At 40.5% G+C, this 24,333-nt stretch overlaps 1 protein-coding gene across 1 annotated transcript in view; it reads right to left on the bottom strand.

Annotated features, from left to right (window-relative positions):
• The window catches only part of bop1 (BOP1 ribosomal biogenesis factor), a 57,271-nt gene extending 33,106 nt beyond the window's left edge, over window positions 1-24,165 (bottom strand). The window contains exons 1-3 of the mRNA XM_046834446.1: window positions 24,024-24,165; window positions 23,043-23,294; window positions 6,826-6,984 (exon numbers count right to left, since the gene is read on the bottom strand). Coding sequence (XP_046690402.1) covers window positions 6,826-6,984; window positions 23,043-23,294; window positions 24,024-24,119 — 507 coding nt within the window. The 5' untranslated portion in view covers window positions 24,120-24,165. The remainder of the gene's footprint in view (window positions 1-6,825; window positions 6,985-23,042; window positions 23,295-24,023) is intronic.
• Window positions 24,166-24,333: the final 168 nt, after the last annotated feature.

Raw genomic sequence — 24,333 nt, 5'->3', positions numbered from 1 at the left:
CACATAATTTATGAGCGAGCTGTCAATTTTATCACTGTATTGATTTCAGCAGATTGAAGAAGACTAAAAGCAGACCTTTGTGTCCTCGCGAAAGGAAAGCGTTTCGACTGTTCATTTACTGTGTGCACAAAAATCTAAATCTCTCACTTTCCTAGTTCATGGCCAAGTCTAGTTACTCTGGTATAAGGGAGGGTAGGAGATTCCCATGAAGAAGAAGGAGTTTCCCATGTGATCTCATGAACTTGTACGTGTGCATTTTAATTGGATAAACTACGAAGGTCAGTCTAACATGTTAGGTTGGAATTAGGTTTTGAAGAAAGAAAGCTGGAAGACATTCACTATATAGGAGCCTTTCATCACTCCTGGTCTCATGTCCCGATTATCCTCTTCAGTAGTGTAATCATGAGCTGTAGTTATTACATCATGACACTAGTTGCCTCTTAATTCTCATCTGCAAATTCACTGCCGGGATCCACTGCGACGGATAAGTGCGTCAAGCGGATTTTGTTGAACATTTGTTGGTTCGTTCAAGAGTGTGTTCAGAAGAATTTTTTTTATATAAGCAGTGTTAAAAATCTAATGGTGGAATCAGATTGAAATGATTTGAAGAGTGAAGGTTTGGAGCTGATCATACTGCATCATGGACAGGAATGCATTCAGAGTCCAGCTCGAACATTGAAGTCAATGCTTATTCAATTCTGAATGACATATTATTCAAATAATTTGTTTTATGGAGAAAATTTTGGGACATCTTCATTTTCCAGCCATTTTTCACAAACTGTGACCATAAAGTTAAAGGCAAACGATTACCGTATTTTTCGGACTGTAAGCCGCTACTTTTTTTTCACGTTTTGAACCCCGCGGCTTAAACAACGAATCGGCTTATGAATTTTTCCTGGGTTTTTCCCGGTTTCACAAACTTCAAACCAAAGATCTTGAGTGGTCTCCAACTGATCTTTTGAACACCCTTTAGGCTAAGGCTGGATATGATCAATTTAACATTCATACTGTGATAAACGGGGCCATGAAAATCTATATAATAACTATTTAAATGAACTTTATTATTATAAGACACTTATTATTACTACTTCACAAATTATTCATTGTATATATGAATTTTATGAAATACTTTGTAGGTTTAAACAAACAAATAAATACATTATTTGAAACTGTGCCTAATTTTAATAATTTATTTGTTTACAGACATCATTCAAAACTCCTATAAGGTTTAAACTGACAAACTGATTAATATACGGTGCAGGAGACTCCGGCTGACGTCATCCTGCGGGCTTTAGATCGTCGTGCCTCGAAAAGTACAAAGACTATGGGTAAAAACTTCAGAGCTCTCTCAGACAGTGGAAAATGTAGTCATCTATGGGTTATGCAGCACCAACTGCATTTTCTACACCGTTAATAGCTACATTGACTTCCATAAAGGAAGTTTTAGTGGTGCTTGAGGGCTGGAAATGATTATTTTATTCCGGTGTTAAAAAAACGAGTCTTTGGGCTGTTGAGGTTCCTGATCTGTGGCGTATTTATACCACTCTGGACTCTGGGCATTCTTAGCAAATATCGTTTTTCAATAAGTTTTAGGAGAAAAGAAGTAAAAATAAAAAAAAAAAAAAAAAAAAAAAAAAAAAAAGAAGACGACAAGGAGCAAAGCATACGCATTTGCATTTTGGGCACATAAGTACATCCAAACCTCTTCAAAAATGTCTATAAAACCTGCTGTGAGAAGCCGCCAAAGCTTATGCTCCAACGTTATAAAAGCAGATAGCAGCTTTTTGACAAAGTTCTGGCTCAGTGTACTGGTGATTATGCCTCTACCTGAGCTGATATGCTAGAAGGACAAAAGTATTGGGACAGTGTCCAGCCATAGGGGGTTCTTCCCCAAATTATTTTCACAAAAGGCACATAATAATTGTAGTGTTTTGGTTGCTGTAGCATTAGATTTTCCCTTCACTTAAACTAGGAGATCCAAACCATGACTATGCACAAAGCCAGCTCCATAAAAATATGTTTCACATTGGCTGGAGTGAAAGATCTCATGCTATAGAGCTTTGACCTCTATTGTACTATAAACACCTTTGAAATAAATGTGAATGCTGACTGCACCCCAGGCCTCCTCACCTCACCTACATAAGTAACCAACACCCTTGTGGCTGAATGAGTTCTCACAAATCTCCACAAGCGCACTCCAAAATCTAGTGGAGCATCTTAACAGAAATGCAGAAGGCATTATAACAGCGAATGGGGGACTCATTGTGGAGTGGGATGGGTCAGGTGTCCACAGGTGTCTTTTGTCCAAAGAGTGTGTGTGTGTGTGTGTGTGTGTGTGTGTGTGTGTGTGTGTGTGTGTCTATCTATCTATCTATCTATCTATCTGTCTATCTATCTATCTATCTATCTATCTATCTATCTATCTATCTATCTATCTATCTATCTATCTATCTATCTATCTATCTATCTATCTATCTATCTATCTATCTATCTATCTATCTATCTATCTATCTATCTAAACTCATTTACTCCTGCCTGCTTGCTACTGGTGATTCGAGTACTGAGGACTGGGGAAATCTGTTTCTCCTTAAAGGCTCAGAGTTTCAGATGAATAAGATACATGTAGCACTAAACCTGCTTTCTGTTAAATAATATTAGATTGATATTTAAACCATAAACTCTGAATGTCTGGATTTGAAATGAGGGAGAGAGCAAAGGCAGCTCTGTGTAATTCTCTATGGTCCAAGAACATGATTAATACAAACCAATACAATATAATCTCTATTCTCAGAGATAAAGACCAAGCACAAAGCTTTCTGCACAAGAACTCCTACTTATTTGTATTTTTTAAGCGTCACTTGATCTTAAATGTAAAAATTATCTAAATGAGTGGATGCAGCCACAATTTTCAAGAAAATTATCAAATAAAGGAAAAGAAAATATGCAGTAAAAAAAAAAAAAAAAAAAAACCCATAGGAATCTTATAGCCATTTCTATGACATGAACCTGCTGAATACATACCGACAGGACAATAAATACTTAACATTTATTTGCTACATTATATTGCATCTACCATAGCTTTATTATTATTATTTTTAATTAGAATAAGAAAAATAAAGAATATCATCACTTTCGGAATGGAAAAAAAATCTCCATCTTGTATTCCCTATACAGCCTGTATAGTCCAAAGCTGAACAATTCCAAATAAAAACGGTCCTCAAACTTCACTTTTTCATGGCATCAGAAGTCCAGAAATGCTTACAATACAATTTAAAAGTCAGCAGGTCAAAGGAACACCAGAGGCAAGAACGCAACATCCCTTACCAATGAAATGGTTCATTTGAAGCGTTTTAAGAGTTAAACTCGGTATGAAGTGGGACGAAGGCTTGATATGACATTATGGAAATCCACTGAACTGTGGGAGGGAGGTGAGGGATGGAGGAATAGATGGATGGACGGATGGATAAATGTGTGTATACTTTAGGGAACAAGCAGAGGTGGTTATTAGTCATGTGCAGATGATTCATCACTTCAACATAAAGTAATGGAAATCTCGGCCTGCTCTCTGCTGAATTCACTATATGATCCGCCTGATACCGAAAGGTCACCCGTTCAGGCGGGACATTGTTGTGTTGTGAACCTGCGATACGTTCCGATTTGACACATCGACGAGTGTCTAATAGCATCGTCTCCGACACGACGGCTCAGCAAAGATGCAAAACCACCTGGTTGACCTGTCTAGCGTGCGCTCATAACACATGCAAGCTGCTTCCTCTCTGAATGCACAATTTCTCCACATGAATACATTACTCCTTCATATGCATGCTCAGACAAACATTGCGAATGACCCTCCTGCCCTTGTGCGGTGCACAGCTCCTGGTAACGATCAGGTTATTTTTTTTCTCTTGCAGTAGCTGCTCGGTGGCCGGAAGACGGAGTCGCAGTCTGTCGTATTCCGTAATGTGTCTTTATTCATATTGCTGAGCACATGGAAAAGCCATTCCAAAGAAATTGGTGGTGGTGGTGGGGGGGGTCCTTTCCTGCTGGCTAGGCTTTGGACAGGCGCTGCAGTTGCCCGTATTCCCTCTTCACTCTGCTCACAGGAAATAGCCCATTATTACAAAGGAGGGTGGAAGAGGAGGAAGGATTGAAGCTAGGGATTTGAAAGTCTGGAGTTTTATTTGTAGACAACTTGTGGCCGAGATCCGAGAGGGACTAAGTGAGAGCTGATCTTATCCGCTGTCTCCGGGCAAAGAATTTAACGGAGCCCGAAAGTCACAAGAACTGTAGAACCACGTGCTAAACATAAGGTGAAAAGTGACAAACGAGAACAGGGATTGATGATCGACAAGAATTGAAGTGACAAACTCAAGTCTCGTCTGATAGAAAAGATGCAGAAACACAACAGAAGTGAATTGTGCAAAACCATTTGTGTTTTGCATGAACTGAAATGCATTTTAAAGACACTGGAGGTTAAGTTAAGTGTGTGACAAATGTGACTGAAGTGAAGCCTGAGATGTGACAGGATGAGCATCTTTAGGACAGGCAGTGTGCTGGAAACTCTCGCTTCATTTACTGCAGCTCATGTAGTTTCAAAAGTCACAAGCACTGACCCTAGGAGAGGGTTTTTCCTGTAAGAAACAGGACACATTATCCTATGTGTAACTCCTTCTTGAGCAAAGGAACTACAAGAGGAACAACAAAAAAAAAAAAAAAACATCTGTAAGATTTAGAGGTCGACCAATATGGGTGTTTCTCTGGCAGGTGTCAATATTTTTTGGGCCGATTTTCTTTTTAACCACCTTCATCTACTTAAACCCAACAGTTATTTATTAAGACATGATACAGGAAATTGCTTAAATTTTGTGTTTTGAACTTCTGTGAGCTTTAGTATTTTCGCGGCGTTAGCTTTTGTCGGGTGCCGTCAGCTGTTTTTCGCAGGTTCTGCATGCAGCGGAGCTCATGGGGCGAGAAAGAGAACACAGATTGGCTATTCAGCTTAGCTAATGAGCTAAAAAAAAAAACTAAACTGACAAACTGTCGTTTTTTTGGCCACTTGTCCTTGCAACTACATGAATCTATTTGTAATGTTCGCTGCAATTTAGACTTTAGAATACAGACTACTGCCACCTGCTGATATAGGAGAGTTATGTTCTCTCACACAAGCACAGAACGTACACGCATGGTTTGGTGTGCCAAATGCGCCTGCCTAATAATCGGCCGATGCAGATTTGTTCCAGAATTCCTAAAATCGGCCTGTTTAATCGGCCAGCCAATCAATCGGTGGACAACTAGTGAGCTTCCATGTGGGCAACTCACTATAATAAACATGAGGCTAATAATGATTTCTTTCGACTTCACCGGGCTTCATGCCAAAACAATGAAGTAAAAATAAATCATTAGGCGTTTGTAACAGCGAGTTGCCCACATGGAAGCCTACAGATGCTACAATATGTGGAAACAATCCTGCACAACCTCTGTATAATGTTCAGCAATTACAGGCAAAATGAGAAAGGTGGTCAATGACTCCGATCCACCCCCTCAAATACACAAGCACAAATCAGGGACCCCCCCCAAAACAAGGCCACTGTTAATAGTTCATTCCGGGTTGGTAAGGAACTGCCAAGAACAGTTTTGGATGGCTGACATGTTGTCGAGCCTGGCAGACGCTTCGGCCCTCTGTGTGCCGAGGTTCAATGATTTTCAATGGAGCATTTAAAATAAAGAGAACAGGAAGAATTCTTTAATGGCTCCACATGCAAATATGAGAAGTCGCAGAGCTCCTGGTAATGAAAGAAGTTTTGCATCACAACTCTGGAGACCTCTTAAAGTAAAAAACAAAAAACAAAACAAAACAAAAAAAACAAAAAAAAGGGGAAAAAAAATGCAACTGATTACAGCGTGCATTGGAAAGCAATAACTTCAGGTAGAGAGTTTGCCTGAACAATTTGGATTTGCAGCAACTCAATTACCTTCAATTAACTGTCTAATAAACCCATAAACAGCTAGTTTAAGGCTACTGGGTACAACAAAATAAAAACAAAATTGTTTTTTAAAAATTAGTCGATTGCCTACAGAATTAAGAAGGAAAAGAACAAGTCAAGAGGAGCTGGGTGTATTAGAGAAAAAGCTCTCGCTCATGAAGCTGGAGGTGCAAGTGCACAAGCTTCTTCACAAATGCTGTTAGGAATTTAAATTAAAAGCCCTTTTTTTCCCCCAATGTATATTCAACTTATTTTTCAAACCTCAATTTTAAAAATTGTAAAAGATTCCAATAATCCAAGGTGAAAATCTGTAGTCTTTCATCTGTTTGGCAACCGATTAATGGACGTTGCAATAATTGTTCTCCTCAGTTGATTCTCAAAAGGGTTTCAGACTCTTTCCTGCAGTGTGATATCTTCTATGACGACCGTCAAACCAAGAACCAATAGATGCGCCGACAACTTCAAATCATGGAAACGAGTCAGATAGATAATACAGAAAGATGAGAAACGTATCGAGTTCTTCTTCTTTTTCTGGCTGCTCCCAATAGGGGTCGCCACAGAGGCGCATCCGTTTCCAAGAAATGGAGGGAAAAACAGTGTTCGTATGCCGTTTTTAATATTCAGGCATATCATGAAAAAATTAACCCTACAGATTGTTTTGTTTGCTGCTAGCTACCATTTGAACAAGAACTATCAACTGCTTTACACAGATTTTCTACGAGACTGTCTCTGAGGTAAACTATACAGTAAATGTAAGTGCGTTAAACTATGCCAAATACTGACAAAACCAAATATTATCCACACCAGTCAAACAAGTAAATGCCCTGGAAAGCCAGCTCACCTCTTCATCTGAAGTGTCATGGTCATACTCATCCACCTGAGAAGACACATTAAGGCCACCGGCTCTGTCCGATTTCACACTTTTATCCTCCGTGTCATCCTTTTCAGCCGTACGATTTTCCTTCTTTGGCTTTCTGTTCTTGGCTGTTTTGTCATCAGTCTGCAGGGGTGAGAAAAAAAAAGTCACAACAAAGTCTGTAAGTATTTAAAAAGCAAAAACATGTAGTAGTAATCAAAGTTTTTCAGACGGAAACAAAATCAAACCTTAAAACATAACATTTCCCCTGGAGGACACGAGTGGTAAAATGTTTAGCAGTAAAAAAAAAAAAAAAAAAAGTTCAAAGGCAGAGATGTTCTCTACAGCTGGGGTTTAGGTTTATGTCCTGACTGGGGGAGTGAGTTTTCTGTCCCTGATTCTGCCACTTTACTGCAAGTTGGTTGGAAACGAGATGAAAAACAAAGAGGAGACGTGTCCAGTTCAGCCAAACAATCATGGTTTATAGAGCGTGATAGAGGATCCTAATCACTCCTCCTGTTTAAGGAAACATCTGGCACAAATTCATGGGGTAACCATAGCTAAAGAACAATACAAAAAAAAAATCCTATCACAATACTTGTTGACATTTGTATGATCCGCTATATGGACAAACCTGACTTTTTCAGCCATATGTGCTTTTTCTCCAAACTGTTAACCACAAAGCTGGAGGCACATAGGAATGCTTGTACAAGATGTTTATAGTATGTCTTTGGACATAAAACTTTCCCTTTTTTTCTAGCAAGGAGACCTGAACCTGTTCTAGCGTGACAATACCCTATGTACAAAAGGAGCTCCATGAAGAAATTTTATATGGGTTGAAGCGAAAGATCATGAGTGGTCTGCTATAGAGCTCTGACCTCAACTGTGATTGGATGAGTGTGAACGCTGACAGCACTCCAGGTCTCATCACCTCACCTACATCTAAATGAGCACAAATCTCCACAAAATCCTCCACCCAGAGGAGTAGAGGTTATAATAAAAGCAAATGGGGACTAAATGTGGAATAAGATGGGAAAAAAAAAATAAATAAAAATCGCATAACTAATGGCTGGTTGTGCACAAACTTTTGTCTGGATAGTGTCTAAGATATGGATCACAATATTCTATTTATTTCCTTTCAGATCGTAATCATTAAAAAGGTATATGCTGATAGTATTGATAAATTGTTATATAGCTTAGTGATAAATCAGCTATACGTCCATGAGGCACCTTTACATAAAAGAGTGCGCTTATTTATTCTGTACACATGAAGACGTTTCTGTAAAATAATAGTGAACAGAACCTGAAGTAATCATTGATGATTTCCCTCCCGATGTTAGCATAAAACACAGATCGGTTGATGAAAAGGTGAAGACGAGGCTTGTGTTTCGAGGTCACAGATGTCTCTAACCTCAGCTGATGAGGCAAGGAGCGATTTGGACAAGTCATAATCATAATAAAAACTCATGTTTCCCTGGCAGTGATGCTGTAATTTCAGGAGTCGATTAGGATGAAGATGGACAGGGTTATAAAATTCTATCGTAGTCGATTATTATAAAATGGGTTTCATTTGCCAGCAGGAAAATTGAAACCACTAGTCATTGTATCCGATAATAAAGAGTAGCGTTCAGGTTGCCACTGAGAACGTTTCTCGTGGAAATGCATGAGTAAAGAATAAATTACAGAAAGACAGAAAGGAAAGACAGAAAGACACAGAGAGAGACAGAGAAAGAAAAGAGAAAGAAAGAAAAAGTACAGCCAAACAATTGATTAGATACATTTACTGCATTTGGTAGATGCCCTTATCCAGAGCAACATACATTTATCTTAGCAGTTAAGGGTTAAGGGCCTTGCTTAAGGGCCCAACAATGGCTGCTTGGTGGCACCGGGATTTAAACTCGCAATCTTTCTATCTGAAGTCGAATGTTTTAACCATTGACCTACCGCTTGCTAGAACAGCTCTGATGAGGAATATGGTACATGCCAAGATTAGAAACCTTATTTTATATGCATCAAAATGATGAATAACTGTCACTCGATGCTTTCAAAATTGGGTAAATGAGGGGAAATGGATAATTATGTTACCCCCGGGTATGTGGGCGGTTCTTAAGTGGAACTGAAATGCATACGGTCCTTTTTCTCCTTTCAGGATGTAGACAGATTTTTAAATGACAACCTGCCTTGTGAGTGGCATACAATACATGTAAAAGAGAAACATATGTCAGTTCAGGAAACTGGATTTCAGCAATACATTCAGTTTGACCATATAAAAGGGCCAATACATCTTTCAAAAAAAAAAAAAAAGCACCACCTGAGAAATATTAAACATTATTCCCTGACTGAAGTTTAGAGAAATCTTTTTGGCTGGACAGTTGTCTCCACGATCAGGCAGACTGCTTGAGGATAATGGCAACAAGTGCAAGGATTTATGAAAAAAAAAACTGTTTTCTGAGCTTTGGGATGCTAATGGATTGCTGGTTCACGTCTAGGATATTGTGCAAGCCCAGAGTTGCTCCTGTGAATGGGGAAATCAGCCAGTCAGCCAAATCCACAAACACAAACGCCTCTGCAAGGTCGACCAGCTTTAATGGCAATTATTTCACTCACATTTTTTGGACAATGCACAATGTCTGGTCGTAGTAAAAAAAAAAAAAGAGAAAAGAAAAGAAAGCGCATGTGTAGGACGAATTATCAAAAACAACATAAAAAAAATCACGTTGCTTTCCACTTCCCAGTCTTAAATCCCGAAGTCCTGTGTGGCAGCATGACAGCACGCAATGTTTTACGGTCGCAAACTTCCTGCGTGCGATTTATGTACAGGGCATTTGGTCAGGGACGTCGTGGGGAAAATCCCACAACGATGACCCTTTATTCCCGTAAGTCACTTGGTCAGGAAAAGCAGGGCCATCAGACCCAAACATAAAAGGGACGGTTTAAGCTCCAGAATGTCCCAGGAGCTGGTGAATTTATGGCTCCGGGGTGTCCTGATATCTTTTGGAACGCAGCATTAAGTGAAACACTTCCTCCCTGATGTCTAGTTAAATCCACATCAAGCTAGCTGAGCCGTTTCAAAAGAAAAGGCCTCCAGAAACCTGGGAGATGGATTTTTTTTCCCTAGACTTCCCTGAAAACACAAAGAGAAAAGGATTTTTAAAGACTTTGAAAAAGAAAAAAAGTGGAACAGCCGTGGCCCGTCGTCGTGGTGTAAACTGTAGCCAAACGGAAAAGCAAAAGTTGTTGAATAAAAAGATGTGGTAAATATTCCCAAATGAGGCAGACAAATTATCCTTAACAATTCATCTGAATAAAAACGAATCTTTCCACTAAGGTAGATGACTAACCACAGAGAAACATCCACTTGTCAACATCTTTGCTCCTGAAGCTCTAAAATTCTCAAAAGGTTTGCTGCAAAATAATTCAATTAAATATTCTTGCAGACTAATGATGTGTAGCTGGTTTATTCTAATAAGGATTAAAAAAAAAGTACTAGGAACTAGAGCGTGAGGTGGGAATGCATCCTGGATGGAGTATTCCAGGATATCCCAGGACTTCATGCACACGTTTACACCAATTTGTCTAAGCCATGTTTTTGGTAAGTAAAAGCAAACCAAGAAGAAAACCCAAATATAGAGGAGGAAAACATGCAGAAATCTAAGCTCAGGAACAAATCTAGGAGCTTTTGATGCATAAAAATTCATAGAAATTCTGGCCAATTGGTCAGAATACAAATAATGTACATCTGCACTTGGCATTATCCAAAAAAGCCTTTCTCATGGGCCCAGCAGAGGTAGTTTAATGTAGAGGTTAACAGATTAGCAAAAAAACCCCATACCAATAGTTTTTCCTTCTTCCGGTCTGCTGACTTCACATCAGCGGCCTCTAGAGGTGAATTACTGACACCACATGCTGTTTGATTTTACATGCGAGACTGCGTGCTGCACGGAGAGTGTGCTATTTTATTTATCATCTAGACTTTATTAATCATAATTTTATTTACTAAGTAAGATAAATTTTTATTTCATTTAGCACATTTTCATGATTCAGTACCGTAATTTCCGCACTATAAAGCGCACCCTTGTATAAGCCGTACCCACTGAATTTTACAAATATTTTTATTTTTAACATAAATAAGCCACACCTTGTGTATAAGCCGCAGGTCTACACTGAAACTAATGAACTTTACACAGGCTTTACTGAAAGAGAGTGTCTGTTACACGGTGTAACGGGTGAAATATGTTGTGGCTCCTTTAAGAGCAGAGCGGCATTTTGGGTCACTGCATTCTGCCAGTATTACTGCGTGTGTGTGCGTGTGAGACTGAGGATTATGTGCTCATTATTTTCTGATGCTCATTTCTAAGTTTCTTTGACTAACCCATAACCCTGTTGCCAAGAAAAATAATAAAGCACGTGTTTTGGAAACCTGTCTGTGCTTATATGATTTCTGTTGCAACTGGAGTTAGCGAGCTCTCCCTTCACCCAGATACAACGCGTTACAACGGCTTGTATCTAAACAGTAGCCGACCAAGAAAGTCATTGTTTACTGTCTTCCTCCTGCCTTTCACAACTACTGTATTTCTCTCTGGAGTTTATCTTTTGGCATCGTCGTGCGTTTAAAAATCAACACTGGTGGAAGTTTTTCTCCCGAAGCCGTGCAGCTCAGAACACAGGTGAGGTGCGTTTTTTCGTTTCCGTTCGAAAATTTCATTGGTCTAATGTTATGGGGTTCAGTTTTTTGGCTTAGTTTGTGAAACCAGGAGAAACCCAAGAAAAATCCATAAATTAGCCGCTTCGTTGTTGAAGCTGCGGAGTTCAAAACGTGGGAAAAAAAGTAGCGGCTTATAGTCCAAAAAAGACGGTACCTTTTTTAAAATTCTTGTAATAACGTTCAGTACTATTTCACATGGAGGTTTTTTTTTATTTTTTCTCCAGTATCTATTTAAAAAACTATCGATTGATATCTGTTGCTTGCATCAGCGAGTACGAACCAACCTAGCTATCGATATCGGTAAAATCCACTATCGGTCGACCTCTAGTTAGATGGTGCAGGGATTTAAACTCATGACCATCGTAACCACTGAGCTATGACTGCCCTGCTGGTATGAACTGAACATGCTGACGATTTACATGTATATCCTTCTCCCTACTCAAATGCTTTCCCTAGATTTGCTCCATGTTCACTGAAATCAGCAGAGTACAAATATATGTCTATATTTCTTCTATGGGAGCAATAAATCGACTGTGTTGCAAGATGAAAAGCTGTGGTCTGTAAGGGGAAAAAAAATAAAACCATGTGGGGGGAAAATTTGAAACAAATGCCCATGGCAACTTGCTTCTTTTATAATTCTGAACAGTTGTGAATCACCTACACACTGAACGGCTAAACGTGGTTTGGAGCGCAGCACATGATAAACTGGAGCCAGTAATCTTCAGGACATCCGTTTCAAATCTGAGCACCTCCAGTGGCCCTTTGGGTGAACAAACAAACACCCACGCTGCCTTCAGACATGTGGGGTTAGCACACACAAGACACACAAACGCGCGTGCCAGACACATCGCGTGTTGGCTGCCTTACTGTAATTTTTCTTATGCAGGCCCTTCATTATTCTGTTGCTTCCTGTGAACTGCAGATGAGTTAGTGAGTCTGGACCGACAACATTACCCAATTAAAACAGCACAAAATGACAGAAGGCCCACAAAAACTAGAGGTCATAAACAGGTGAACTTCCATCAGCTGAAACTTCTCGCCCACAGTCGGCTCCTCATCGAATCGAGGCAGAGAAATCTGGTGTGCTGATGATGGAAGTAGACCAGACACGTCTGTGGAGTGGCACTTGTGCGTGGGAGTGTAATTTGCGGGAGAAAGAAGCCTTCCTGGTAAGATGAACCCCGTTTCGCCTTCCCACCCACTCACTAACACAGCGTGAATGTGGCCGCTGCTGGATCGGAGCCACAACTGCTGCGCCGACTCTCTCAGGGATCATAAAACTTCTCCGGCAGCTGCATTAACTTCTGCCTGGTGTGCATCATAGTCCAGACCAAGTGAAATAAAGAAAGAGAAAAAAGAAGAGCTAGATGGATTAAAAACAGTGAGGCCCAGTGACTGACCCTGACTCCTGACAAAGACTTCAAGGTTTCAGATTCGATACGGTTTCCTGTGATCACAGACACATCGACTACACAAAACAACCCTCCCTTCGCATCCTGTAGCACTCCAGGTGTACATTATATTAAGAGCTGATGGAGGTTTGAGACCTTTCCAGTAAAACCTTCAATACTACATTTAAATAAAGCAGATATGAAGGGTTTCCTTATTGTCGGGTTCCTACAATGGTTTATTGCTCACCATCAAGGCAAAAGTCATAAATTGGTACCAGGATTTAAAACATTTCTATAAAGCTGCTTAATGAAAAAAAATGTCTCCTGCTGAAAGTGCTATACAAATAATATATGGAGCTAGGCCAATCAAGCTGCAAATCCTAATTTGACTCAGAAGGTGACGAGTTCACGACTTAAAAGAATTATCATGTCTAAAACTGATGCCTGTACAATAGCGAACTACCCTGATCAAATGTTTCCTGAGCTAGAGTTTAACTGTTTTTACTCAAGCAACATGCCGAAATGCTTTCTCTATATAGCTACATTTATTCCTTCGCATCCTGGACATCATCAAAACACCATCTAGGCACCAGTCCTAGCAGATTTTGTGATTTTCTCGCAGAAAAACACTTTTAAACTGTTTAGACATGCTGTTGGAGCATGCAACTGGTCGCTATTTTTGTTCGCAGCCATTTTAAATACGTTACACACCAGCTCTATACAATCAGAATTACGTAGACAACTGACCATCACGCACATGTGCTTCTTCCCAAAAGTGTTGCCACAATGCACTCGGTTTCCCTACCGCCTCTTCCACCCTGCGCTCGGTTTCCCCACCTCCTCTTTCACCATGCGCTCGGTTTCCCCACCTCCTCTACCACCCTGCTCTCGGTTCCCCCACCACCCTGCGCTCAGTTCCCCTACCTCCTTCACCACCCTGCGCTCGGTTCCCCTACCTCCTCCACCACCCTGCGCTCGGTTCCCCTACCTCCTCCACCACCCTGCGCTCGGTTCCCTTACCTCCTCTACCACCCTGCGCTCGGCTCCCCTACCAACTGTACCACCTGCACTCGGTTCCCCTACCTCCTCCACCACCCTGCGCTCGGTTCCCTTACCTCCTCTACCACCCTGCGCTCGGCTCCCCTACCACCTGTACCACCTGCGCTCGGTTCCCCTACCACCCTGTGCTCGGCTCCCCTACCACCTGTACCACCCTGCGCTCGGTTTCCCTACCTCCTCTACCACCCTGCGCTCAGCTCCCCTACCTCCTCTACCACCCTGCACTCGGCTCCCCTACCAACTGTACCACCCTGCGCTCGGTTGCCCTAGCACCTGTACCACCTATACCACCCTGCGCTCGGTTCCCCCACCACCCGTACCACCTGTACCACCCTGCGCTCGGTTCCACTACCACCTGTACCACCTGTACCACCCTGCGCTCGGTTACCCTACCACCTGTACCACCCTGCGCTCAGTTCCCCTACCACCTCTACCACCCTGCGCTCGGTTCCCCTACCCCCTCTACCACCCTGCGCTCGGTTCCCCTACCACCTCTAACACCCTGCGCTCGGTTACCCTACCACCTCTACCACCCTGCGCTCGGTTCCCCTAAATCCTCTACCACCCTGCACTTGGCTCCCCTAAATCCTCTACCACCCTGCACTCGGTTCCCCTGCCTCCTCTACCCCCTTTACTTGTTTCCTTACCTCATCCACAGTGCCATGTGGGTGAATCTCAGACCTGGTTTGTGCTTCAGCAAGCATGTACCTGCAAGGGTCTCAAAACGTAATGTCTGGATGCTCTCACTGGATAAGGTCTACATACTTAAACATTACATAAATGGGTGTAATTAAAGATGCAGATGCATGAAGAACATCAGAATTTACAACATTCGACAGCAAAAAAAAAAAAAAAAAAAGCAAAGGAGAGTTTTGTGTTTCTCTGTAGGAATAATAAGAACAAAAACCAGAGCATGAGCTCGTCCATAAAAGACGGAAGTTCTGAATCCAATAAGGATTTTTTTTTTCTTGGTTACTAGTTGGCTGGAATGCCGGAAAACCTCACTACTATAAACACATGTATTATTACAACCCCAGAACCAATATAGCACCAGCATAATCCCAGTGTAACCATAGTGTTTTTCCAGTATAACACCAGGTTTAAATAATTTGCACAGAGAGATAAAAATACATAATACTCAACACTTCCTTTTTCATTCAGGTGATTATAAACCTAATGAGGGATGACAGTTATAACATCTTTCAGCCCTAACTGTGCTGGTAGACAGAAGTGTGCCAAGACAAGTCTCTCCAGTGCCTTCATAATGTGAGAGGTAAGTGCTTCTGGTCTGTGCTCACTGTGTGAACTGGGGCATGGCTTCTTCGAAACTGGTGTAAGTTAGTAGAATGTTTTAACAGACACAAATCTAACAAGCAAACTATTTCATACATTAGAGTAACATTTACTGTACAGCATTAAGGAAGATCCTGTTCATACAGAGCAGTGCTGCACTCAGAAACTGCCTTTATCTGCCCTCTTCCACATACTTCTATTCACAGCAAATTAGTCAACTTATTTTACAAAAAAAAAAAACACTAAGCAGTAAAAAAAAAAAAAAAAACACATTATTAACTAAAATAATGTGAATACACAAATAATTGGAAACTAAACCACAATTATAATGTCGACCTCCAATATAAAATAAAAATAAGTAGAATGTCTCATGTGCACTTTATGTTTTGTGTATTTCCTTGTTCTTGATTTATGTTGTTTGCTGTAACATCTGGGTGCTGAGTGAATGTTGTTTCGTGTCACTGTATACTGCACTGTATACGTATAAGCTGAAAACGACGAAACCTACTTGAACCTTATTTCAGAGTTTACATTTTGAGTGCTGTTGACCTGGTTTTGTAGCTTATTCATTAGGGCAGTCAATCGATTAAAATATTTAATCGCGATTAATCGCACAATTGTCAGTTAATTGGTGATTAATGGCAACTTAATCGCATATTTTTCAGTTCTAAAATGTACCTTAAATGAACACTTTTCAGGTTTTTAATCCATGGCGGATTTTGGTGCTCGATTTGAGACTTGACGTAAAACAAATGTTTAGTGATTTGAAATGATTTTTGGGTGGGATATATATATATATAAATAAATGGGAAAAAATCTCTCTGAGTAAAGGACTTTGTAAAAATGTGTGCTGTGTTGAAGGTTTTATTTTATTTATTTATTTATATTTTATTTGATATTTATTTATTTATGCATTGACCGTGCATTAAATGAATTTGCATTGTTAACGTTAACGCGTACTTTTTGACAGCCCTAATATATATACACAAGATATCTATCTATCTATCTATCTAGTACTTTTCAATATTATTTCTAGGCTATTGGAATTGTAGGTCCAGGTTAATTACGACATGTTTAAGAACACATTTCAGCCGTAATAAAATGTCAAACCAGCTCATTTCAACACCGACTGATCGTTTCAGCTTATTAGATTTAAGATATTCTTGTTGTTTGACCCTTTCATGCTACCTTTTACATTCTAATACACATTTACACAAATCAAGGTTTAAACAATATATTAAATATTAAACTAAATCTAAATGCAAACTAAAAGTTAATAAAAATAAAATCATCCATTTCTACTGGGTAAAAACAACAATAGCTCATAGCGTGTCTGGGTGCTGAACTGTCCTGGCCAAATGAAAACATTTCACTCGTTTTGAAAGGAAAAACACAATAAAAAAAAGTCCAGGACTGTTCAGCAGGTAGAATCCTGTATCAGAGAAGCATGGGATAACATTCCTCTCCCAAGACTCCAGTAACTGGTTTTCTCAGATCCCAGATGTATACAAACTTGTAAAAGAAGTAGGGATGCTACCCCGTGGTAAACGTGGCACGGTTTAGAATTTTTTGAAATGCGTTACAGCCATCACATTCATAATTACCTTATGCTTTCCTTAAATGTTACATTTCCACATTTCAAACATTTAATCTATGTTTTCTATGTTCTATTTGAAATCAAATTATGGATTTATGAGATTTGCAAGTCATTCTGAGATTTGCAAGTGTGTGTGTCCAGAACCTTGTAAGTGATGCTGTAATTGTGAGGCATAAACACAGGCACTGCTGTCATACACACAAACAAAACCCTGCTATTAGGTTCCTCCAGGATCACTAAATTACATGAGTGACAAGATGTGAGCATGACCAGCACCTTAATGCAGCTCATGTGAATAATAACCATCACACTGTAAACTCGAGATAAAGCAGTAGTAAAGATGATGCTCAGTACCACCAATGTCCTGCTAGAGGGCAGTATTGAGAGCTCTGAGGAATGACTAGAGCGAGAAGTTTTTAAAAGAAATCCACTTTATGTGTGTAAAAGTATGTATAAAAGTAAAAACTAAAATCTCTATCAGCACATTTGGCCACATGTCAATCTGATTTATATTCATCCAAATTTCTCATTATGGACAAAAATATTGGGACAGCTAATTTTTTATTAGCACAACTACTAGACTATTAACACAAAGCTGAAGGCACAGAATTATGTAGGACGTCTTTGGAAGCAGTAGCATTACATTTTCCTTTCATAACTATAAGACCCAAATCTGTTCCAACATGAAAATGCTGCCCTGTGCACAAAGCCAGATGCATGAAGATATGTTTTACATGGTTTGCAGTGAAAGATGTCCTGATATAGAGCTCCAAACTTACTACTGTACACCCTTGGGATGAAGTCCACGCTTAGGCCTCCTCACCCAACCTACATCAGTACCTGACTTCACCAAAAAAAAGAAAAGAATTCGCACACACATCTCCACAAGCACACTCCAAAATCTAGTGGAACACCATCCCAGAGAAGTAGAGATTATAATAATAAATGGAAGCTTAATAAGAAATGGGATGTTCAAAAAGCAAGAAACCAGGTGTCTATTTGTCCAATTAGTGTATTTCTGCCTAAAATAGCAAAACAATGCACCAGATTTTGATTTTTACAGCTAACTGCTAGCAGTTTAGGTCTTAGGTTTCTACTAAAGATCAGTAATAACATCAGTGCTATGAATTATTATACCACAGTCAGTCAGTATAATGATTCTGATTTGACTGGAAGCTCTGCAGTTTGTGGTCAGTTTAATCACCAATCTAAATGAATACGCTGCCAGTAAACATACATTTTTTTTTTAAAGTAACTGTAAACAACATAGTCAGTAAAAAAATGAGCTACATGGATGACTTTTGCACCTCATTTGGTGAAAACTGTGATTTGTGGTAAATGGACCGAGACGCAAGATGAATTGAAGGTCAAAACGAGACATCAGGAGTTAACAGCGACAGCGTCATTGTAGGAAAGACACAGCGAAGAAGCATAATTCATGTAATCACATGTATCTCCGTGTATGATTTAGCGACAGTTGATATAAATCATAACTAACAAAATTCAATTCAGTTAGCTTTGCATTGAGCAGCAAAAACAGCTTAAATGTATCAATGCAGGTAACTGAGCAGGGCGATTCCAACTGCGATCCAAATCCGAGACGTAAAACGAGTTACATTAAAAACACAGGGTTTTGCGATTGTGTGTTTATCACAGCTACCTATTGTATTATTATTATGATTATTGGCCCATTACCAACTGTGCATAGGCACTGAATTGTTCAAACCTTTTCTTCTTCTGGCTACATTGTGCATGGCAGCACAAAGAACTTCCTCTAAAACGTTGTGGAAATAATCACACGGTTTGAGAAGAAGCTGAGGAACATTCTCACCAAATTTGGGCCGAGTGCTACCTGCTCCACTAGGCCCAGCAGAGGTTGTACTTCCTTCGGCAACTGAGGAAATTCAACCTGCCACAGGAGCTGCTGAAACACTTCTACTTGTCCTGTGTAGATCTATAACTGTCTGCTTTGGTTCAGCTACCAAATCAGACATCAAGAGGGTACGGTCAGGACTGCTGAGAGGATTATTGGTGCCCCACTGCCCAATCTCCAAGATCTTTACTCATCCAGAGTGGAAAAAAATGGGCTATGAAAATCACTTTGGAGCCCACACACCCAGCCCACTCTCTACAGAGCTCCGTCCACCAGAACAGCCAGGTACATAACAGTTTTGTTCCTGCAGGCTATAATCAGCATGAACAATTAACTTGCCAGTCTGCCCAGTCACTGCAACTTCATCCTACTGAACTGCTCTGTGATGAACTGGATTACAAGCTCAGAACAAAATCTCCAACTAGTGAAGAACATCTTTGACAAGTTTTACAAAAGAGGCGTAACAAAGTATTGAAAATAAAGTCGAACATAAAGGTGCGTCTACACACTTGATTTGTTTAAAAGTAAAAGTGTAAACAAAAGGAGCATATAAGTGTCTTTCAAATTACAATAAAAGACTAATTCCAACAGTTTGACAGGCTGTGTGTGTGTGTGTGTGTGTGTGTGTGTGTGTGTGTGTGTGCAGTATTTGTGTCTTGCACACAAGAGATTCCTGGATTCCTATGTAACTGATCCTCTGTGTTACTGAGAACTAGGAAAGCCGCTGTATGTAAAGTTTGGCAGGTCTGTTAAATACAATCAACTTGGAATAAAAGTTGCTGCTGTTTGCTGGACAGTTCGGTTGGTTGACTGATTCTCAGGGTAGCATTTCAACATAAAAACCACAGCAGCAGCACCGGTCTAGTGGTGCCACTCCACCACTCCACTCATCTTCACCCTGTACAGCAGAAACATTTCCCCTGACCTTAAAGTTGCTGAATTTCAGTAGTTGTTCTGTGTACTACCATTTTTTAAAACCTGTAATTGTACTTAAGTATGTTTTGATGTGTTTTTGTGATAGAAGAGAATCTGTGAGAGTGAAAGGGAACGTTTATAGGACTGTGGTGAGACCTGAGATGGTTTATGGTTTAGAGACAGTGGCATTGAGTAAAAGACAGGAGGTGGAGCTGGAGGTAGCAGAGCTGAAGATGCTGAGATGTTCATTGGGAGTGACGACGATGGACAGAATTAGAAATTAGTTTATTAGAGGACAGCGCATGTAGGACGTTTTGGAGGTGAGATTGAGATGGTTTGGACATGTGCAGAGGAGGGACATGGGGTATATCAGTAGGAGAATGCTGAGGATGGAGCCACCAGGCAGGAGGAAAAGAGGAAGACCAAGGAGGAGGTTTATGGATGTGGTGAAGGAAGACATGCAGGTAGTGGTGTGAAAGAGGCAGATGTAGAGGACAGGGAGGTATGGAGACGGATGATCCGCTGTGGCGCCCCCTAATGGAAGCAGCGGAAAGATGATGTTTTGATGTGTTTGCAGTCCTCAGCTCTGTGATCTTTTCTTCTTATACACAACGATGTATATACTTGTATTATTTCTCTACTTTATATATTTGCACGTCTTTTCTTTGCTGCTGTAACGTATATTTCCCCACTGTGGGACGAATAAAGGTATATCTTATGTAGCAACAGGGTTTGGAGAAATGTGGTCTTGTTTCACTGTGTACTGCATCAGCTATATATGGCTGCAATGACAATAAAAGCTTCTTGACTTGTTTGAAGTATTGGACTTAATTACATTTTAAATCAAATTCATTAGAGTAAATAATAAATTGATAAATAAACAAATACAAATAATGCAAGGGAAAAAATTTTGCCCCGGAAATTCCTGCTGTGATCGATTAAAGGGTGGACAACAAACTCACAATAAAGAAAGATGGAGAGACATGACAGACGCAGTAATACAGACCCTGGCTGAAAGCGTAATGCCGTCGAATCGGAAAGTGTTCAATGCGTGTGCTCGCTGTCTGAATTTTGAATTAGTTTTTTTTTGCTGTGTAAGTGTATATATAACTCACATTAGACTCAAATCATGGACTGTAGGTTTTTCCATTTAATTACACACAGAGCATTGTGTTTCCCCACGGACTATTATTAATAACGCACCACCCGCTAAACTCTGGAGCGTTCCGGACAGGTAACGCAGAACACGCTGCATAATGAAACATAGAGGAACGGAGAGAAAACAGTGAGAGGTGAAGAGAAGATTCAGACTTTTCAAACCTTAAACAAAGAAAAAACCCTGCAGTGCGGTTACCTTTTTATCTATTCATTTTTTGGGGGTGATTTAAAATTGATTTCTGTATGTTTATTTATGATGTTTTTATATTGATATTTGCATTTTGATCTAATATGGCAATTAAATGCACTAAATGGCTTCAGGTTTTACAGATATTGTAAGCAATTGATGTGTGCAAATACCTGTCTTATTTTCTATTGTGTATTTAATATCGTTCGTTAATAAAGAAAAAGTAATTCTTATCCGATTACCAGATTAATCGATGAAATAATCAACCCAGCCATCAGGGTTGCACAAGTCAGTGCACTCTTAGTGCCGGTCTCAAGCCCGGATAAATGGACCTGGGTTACCAACGACCGCCGCAGGTACCGTTTGCCAACAGAGTACTGGTGGAAATTGGGCTACTGTTGGCTGAAGGAGGAGAAGGAGAGGAGGAAGACGTCTACAGAGACAGCAGGGAAAGGAGAAGTGTAGGAGAGTGGAGCCTTGGATGGGCACTTTAAATGTTAGTACTATGACTGTTAAAGGGAGAGAGGTAGCTGATATGATGGAGCAGAGAAACAGTAGACATGTGTGTTCAGGAGACCAAGTGGAAAGGGAGTAAGGCCAGGAACATTGGAGTTGGCTTTAAACTGTTCTTTCATGGTGTAGGGGTGAACCTGAAGGAAGAGTTTAGTAAGAGTGTAACAGAGAAGTTTCTAAAAGGGTGATTAACATGAAGCTGGAAGCTGAAGGGGCGATGATAAATGCCATCAATGCTTCTGCTCCACAAGTGGGTTGTGAGATGAAGGAGAAGGAAGATTTCTGGAGTGAGTTAGATGAAGTGGTAGAGTGAACTTAAGAAAGAAAGATGATTATCACAAAGAAAGTGATTGGGGCAGATTTCAATGGCCATGTTTTTGAAGGGAACAGAAGTGATGAGTAGGTGATGGGTAGAGAGGGAGGTGATATGAATACATATTTTAAAAAGAAGGAGGATCATAGGGTGATGTATAAGAGTGGAGGAAGGTGCACACAGGTGGACTATGTGCTATGCAGGAGATGCAACCTGAAGGAGATTGGAGACTGTAAGGTGTTAGCGGGGGACTGTGTAGCTAGACAGCATCGGATGGTGGTTTGTAGGATGGTTTGGGAGGTGAAGAAGAAGAGGAGGAGGAGAGTAAGGACTGAAAGAAGAATAAGATGGTGGAAACTGAAGGGGGAAGAGTGTAGTGTGAGGTTCAGGGAAGAGGTCAGACAGGGGCTCGGTGGTGGTGAAGAGGTGCTGGATGATTGGGAAACTACTGCAGAAGTGATGAGGGAGACAACTAGAAAGATACTTGGTGTGACATCTGGAAATTAAGGTTGGAGAAACAGAATTGGGATCGACAGAGTGATGAGAAAAGTAGGCAGGAGTACAAGGAGATGCAGCAGCAGGTAAAGAGGGATGTGGTAAAAGAAAAGGAAAAGGCATATGAGGAGCTGTATGAGAAGTAAGGAGAAAAGGATTTGTAGCGATTGGAAAGGCAGAGGGACCAAGCTGGGAAGGATGTGCTGCAAGTTAAAGCAATAAAGGATGGAGAGGGAAATATGTTGACTAGTGAGGAGAGTGTGTTGAGAAGATGGAGGGAGTATTTTGAGCAGTAGATGAACAAGAGAGAGAGAGAGAGAGAGAGAGAGAGAGAGAGAGAGAGAGAGAGAGAAGGTTGGATGATGTGGAGATGGTGAAGCAGGAAGTGGATAGGATTAGTAAGGAGGAAGTGTGAACAGCGATTAAGAGGATGGACCAGATGACATACAAGTAAAAGCATGGAGATGTTTAAGAGAGATGCAGTGGAGTTTTTACCCCGGTTGGAAAAGATGCATGAGGAATGAAGGAGTTTGCTGGTAATGTTTTAGGATTTTTCGACTGGAAACTTCTCCAAAAATTACTCAAATTTCATTGAACTAACAAAACTTTGACTTGAGTAGAATATTTTATTACTCCTTCCACCTCTGATCAAACACAGAAACCCCTCAAACAGTGAATGTTATCTAAATGGATTTGAGCATACCTGAGCTTTGCCCACAGTCTTCGTGAAAGACTCGCTGCTCTCTGCTTCCCTCGTGCTCTTTCCGTTTTCACTAACACCTGCCTCTTCTTCTGCCGAATCGATTTCTTCTGCCTCTTCATCATCATCATCATCGCTACTCTCATCATCGCTTCCTGAGTCTTCGAGCCCGGAGAAGACACTCTCCTCGCTGTCCGAGAGGTCATCATTCCCCTCATCGCTGTCATCCAGATGACCGCTGAGTGGAGTGAAGAGCTGTGAAAGAAATCAACAGGACATCTCTGAAACCTTTTTCCTTCACATTAGATTCAGATCTGCAGAAAGACGTTCAGAAGCACAAAGGCAGGAAACCGACTGCACATGCACCTTCAGTGCAGGAAAGAAAAGGAAAGGAAAAAGAAAGGAAAAGATAAGACATGAAAGGGAAGCTTTATACTTGTCACATGTAACAGCGCAATTAAATTCCTTCTTCACGTATCCCATCGATGTTAGGAAGCTGGGATCAGAGAGCCGCTTCATCCATGATACAGCACTAGTTAATCAGAGGGTTAGGGGCCTTGCTCAGGGGCCCCAGAGGAGCAGCTTGGCAATACTGGGGCTTGAAGCTCCGGCCTTCTGTTCAGTAACACAGAATCTTAACCACTGACCCTACAGAGGAGGATCCTGTGTCCTGTGATATGATCAGATCAGATATGATCGATCAGATCTGATCAGATCAATCTAGATCTCATGATGTCTGCATTTAACTCCCACCACAACCACAGTAACACTAACTAACTAACTAACTAACTAACTAACTAACACACACACACACACACACACACACACACACACACACACACACACACACACACACAGTTGTAGTTTTGAACAACTCTCCTAGCACTTATTGCTAGCATTTGTTAGCACGACAGGAACAGTTCCATGATCTGTATTGTATTTTTTATAGATAAGCTGCTAATTAAAATATATTAACGATCATACTTCATCCTCATCCTCCTCTTCCTGTACGTTTCTTTTCTTAGCTTGAACTTTACTCATAGCGACGTTCCGCTTTAATTCAGATCCAGACTCAGGCATGCCGGAGCTGCTGCTGCTGCTGCTACCACGTGGGTTTCGCGTGAGATCAGAGGTCACGTGGTAAACTTATTAAAAACGTTATTTAATTTTTTTTTTTTTTATTAGATATATATCATTCATAAATAAGGAAACGAGAAAATACATTTTGGAATATTTTTTTAATACGGATAATTATTATTTAAAAAACAATCGTTAAGGACAAAGTTCAAAGGTG

The sequence above is a fragment of the Silurus meridionalis genome, chromosome 22, assembly GCF_014805685.1.
Source record: "Silurus meridionalis isolate SWU-2019-XX chromosome 22, ASM1480568v1, whole genome shotgun sequence".
NCBI classification, from domain to species: domain Eukaryota; kingdom Metazoa; phylum Chordata; class Actinopteri; order Siluriformes; family Siluridae; genus Silurus; species Silurus meridionalis.
This window is presented reverse-complemented; position numbering and strand designations above follow the sequence as displayed.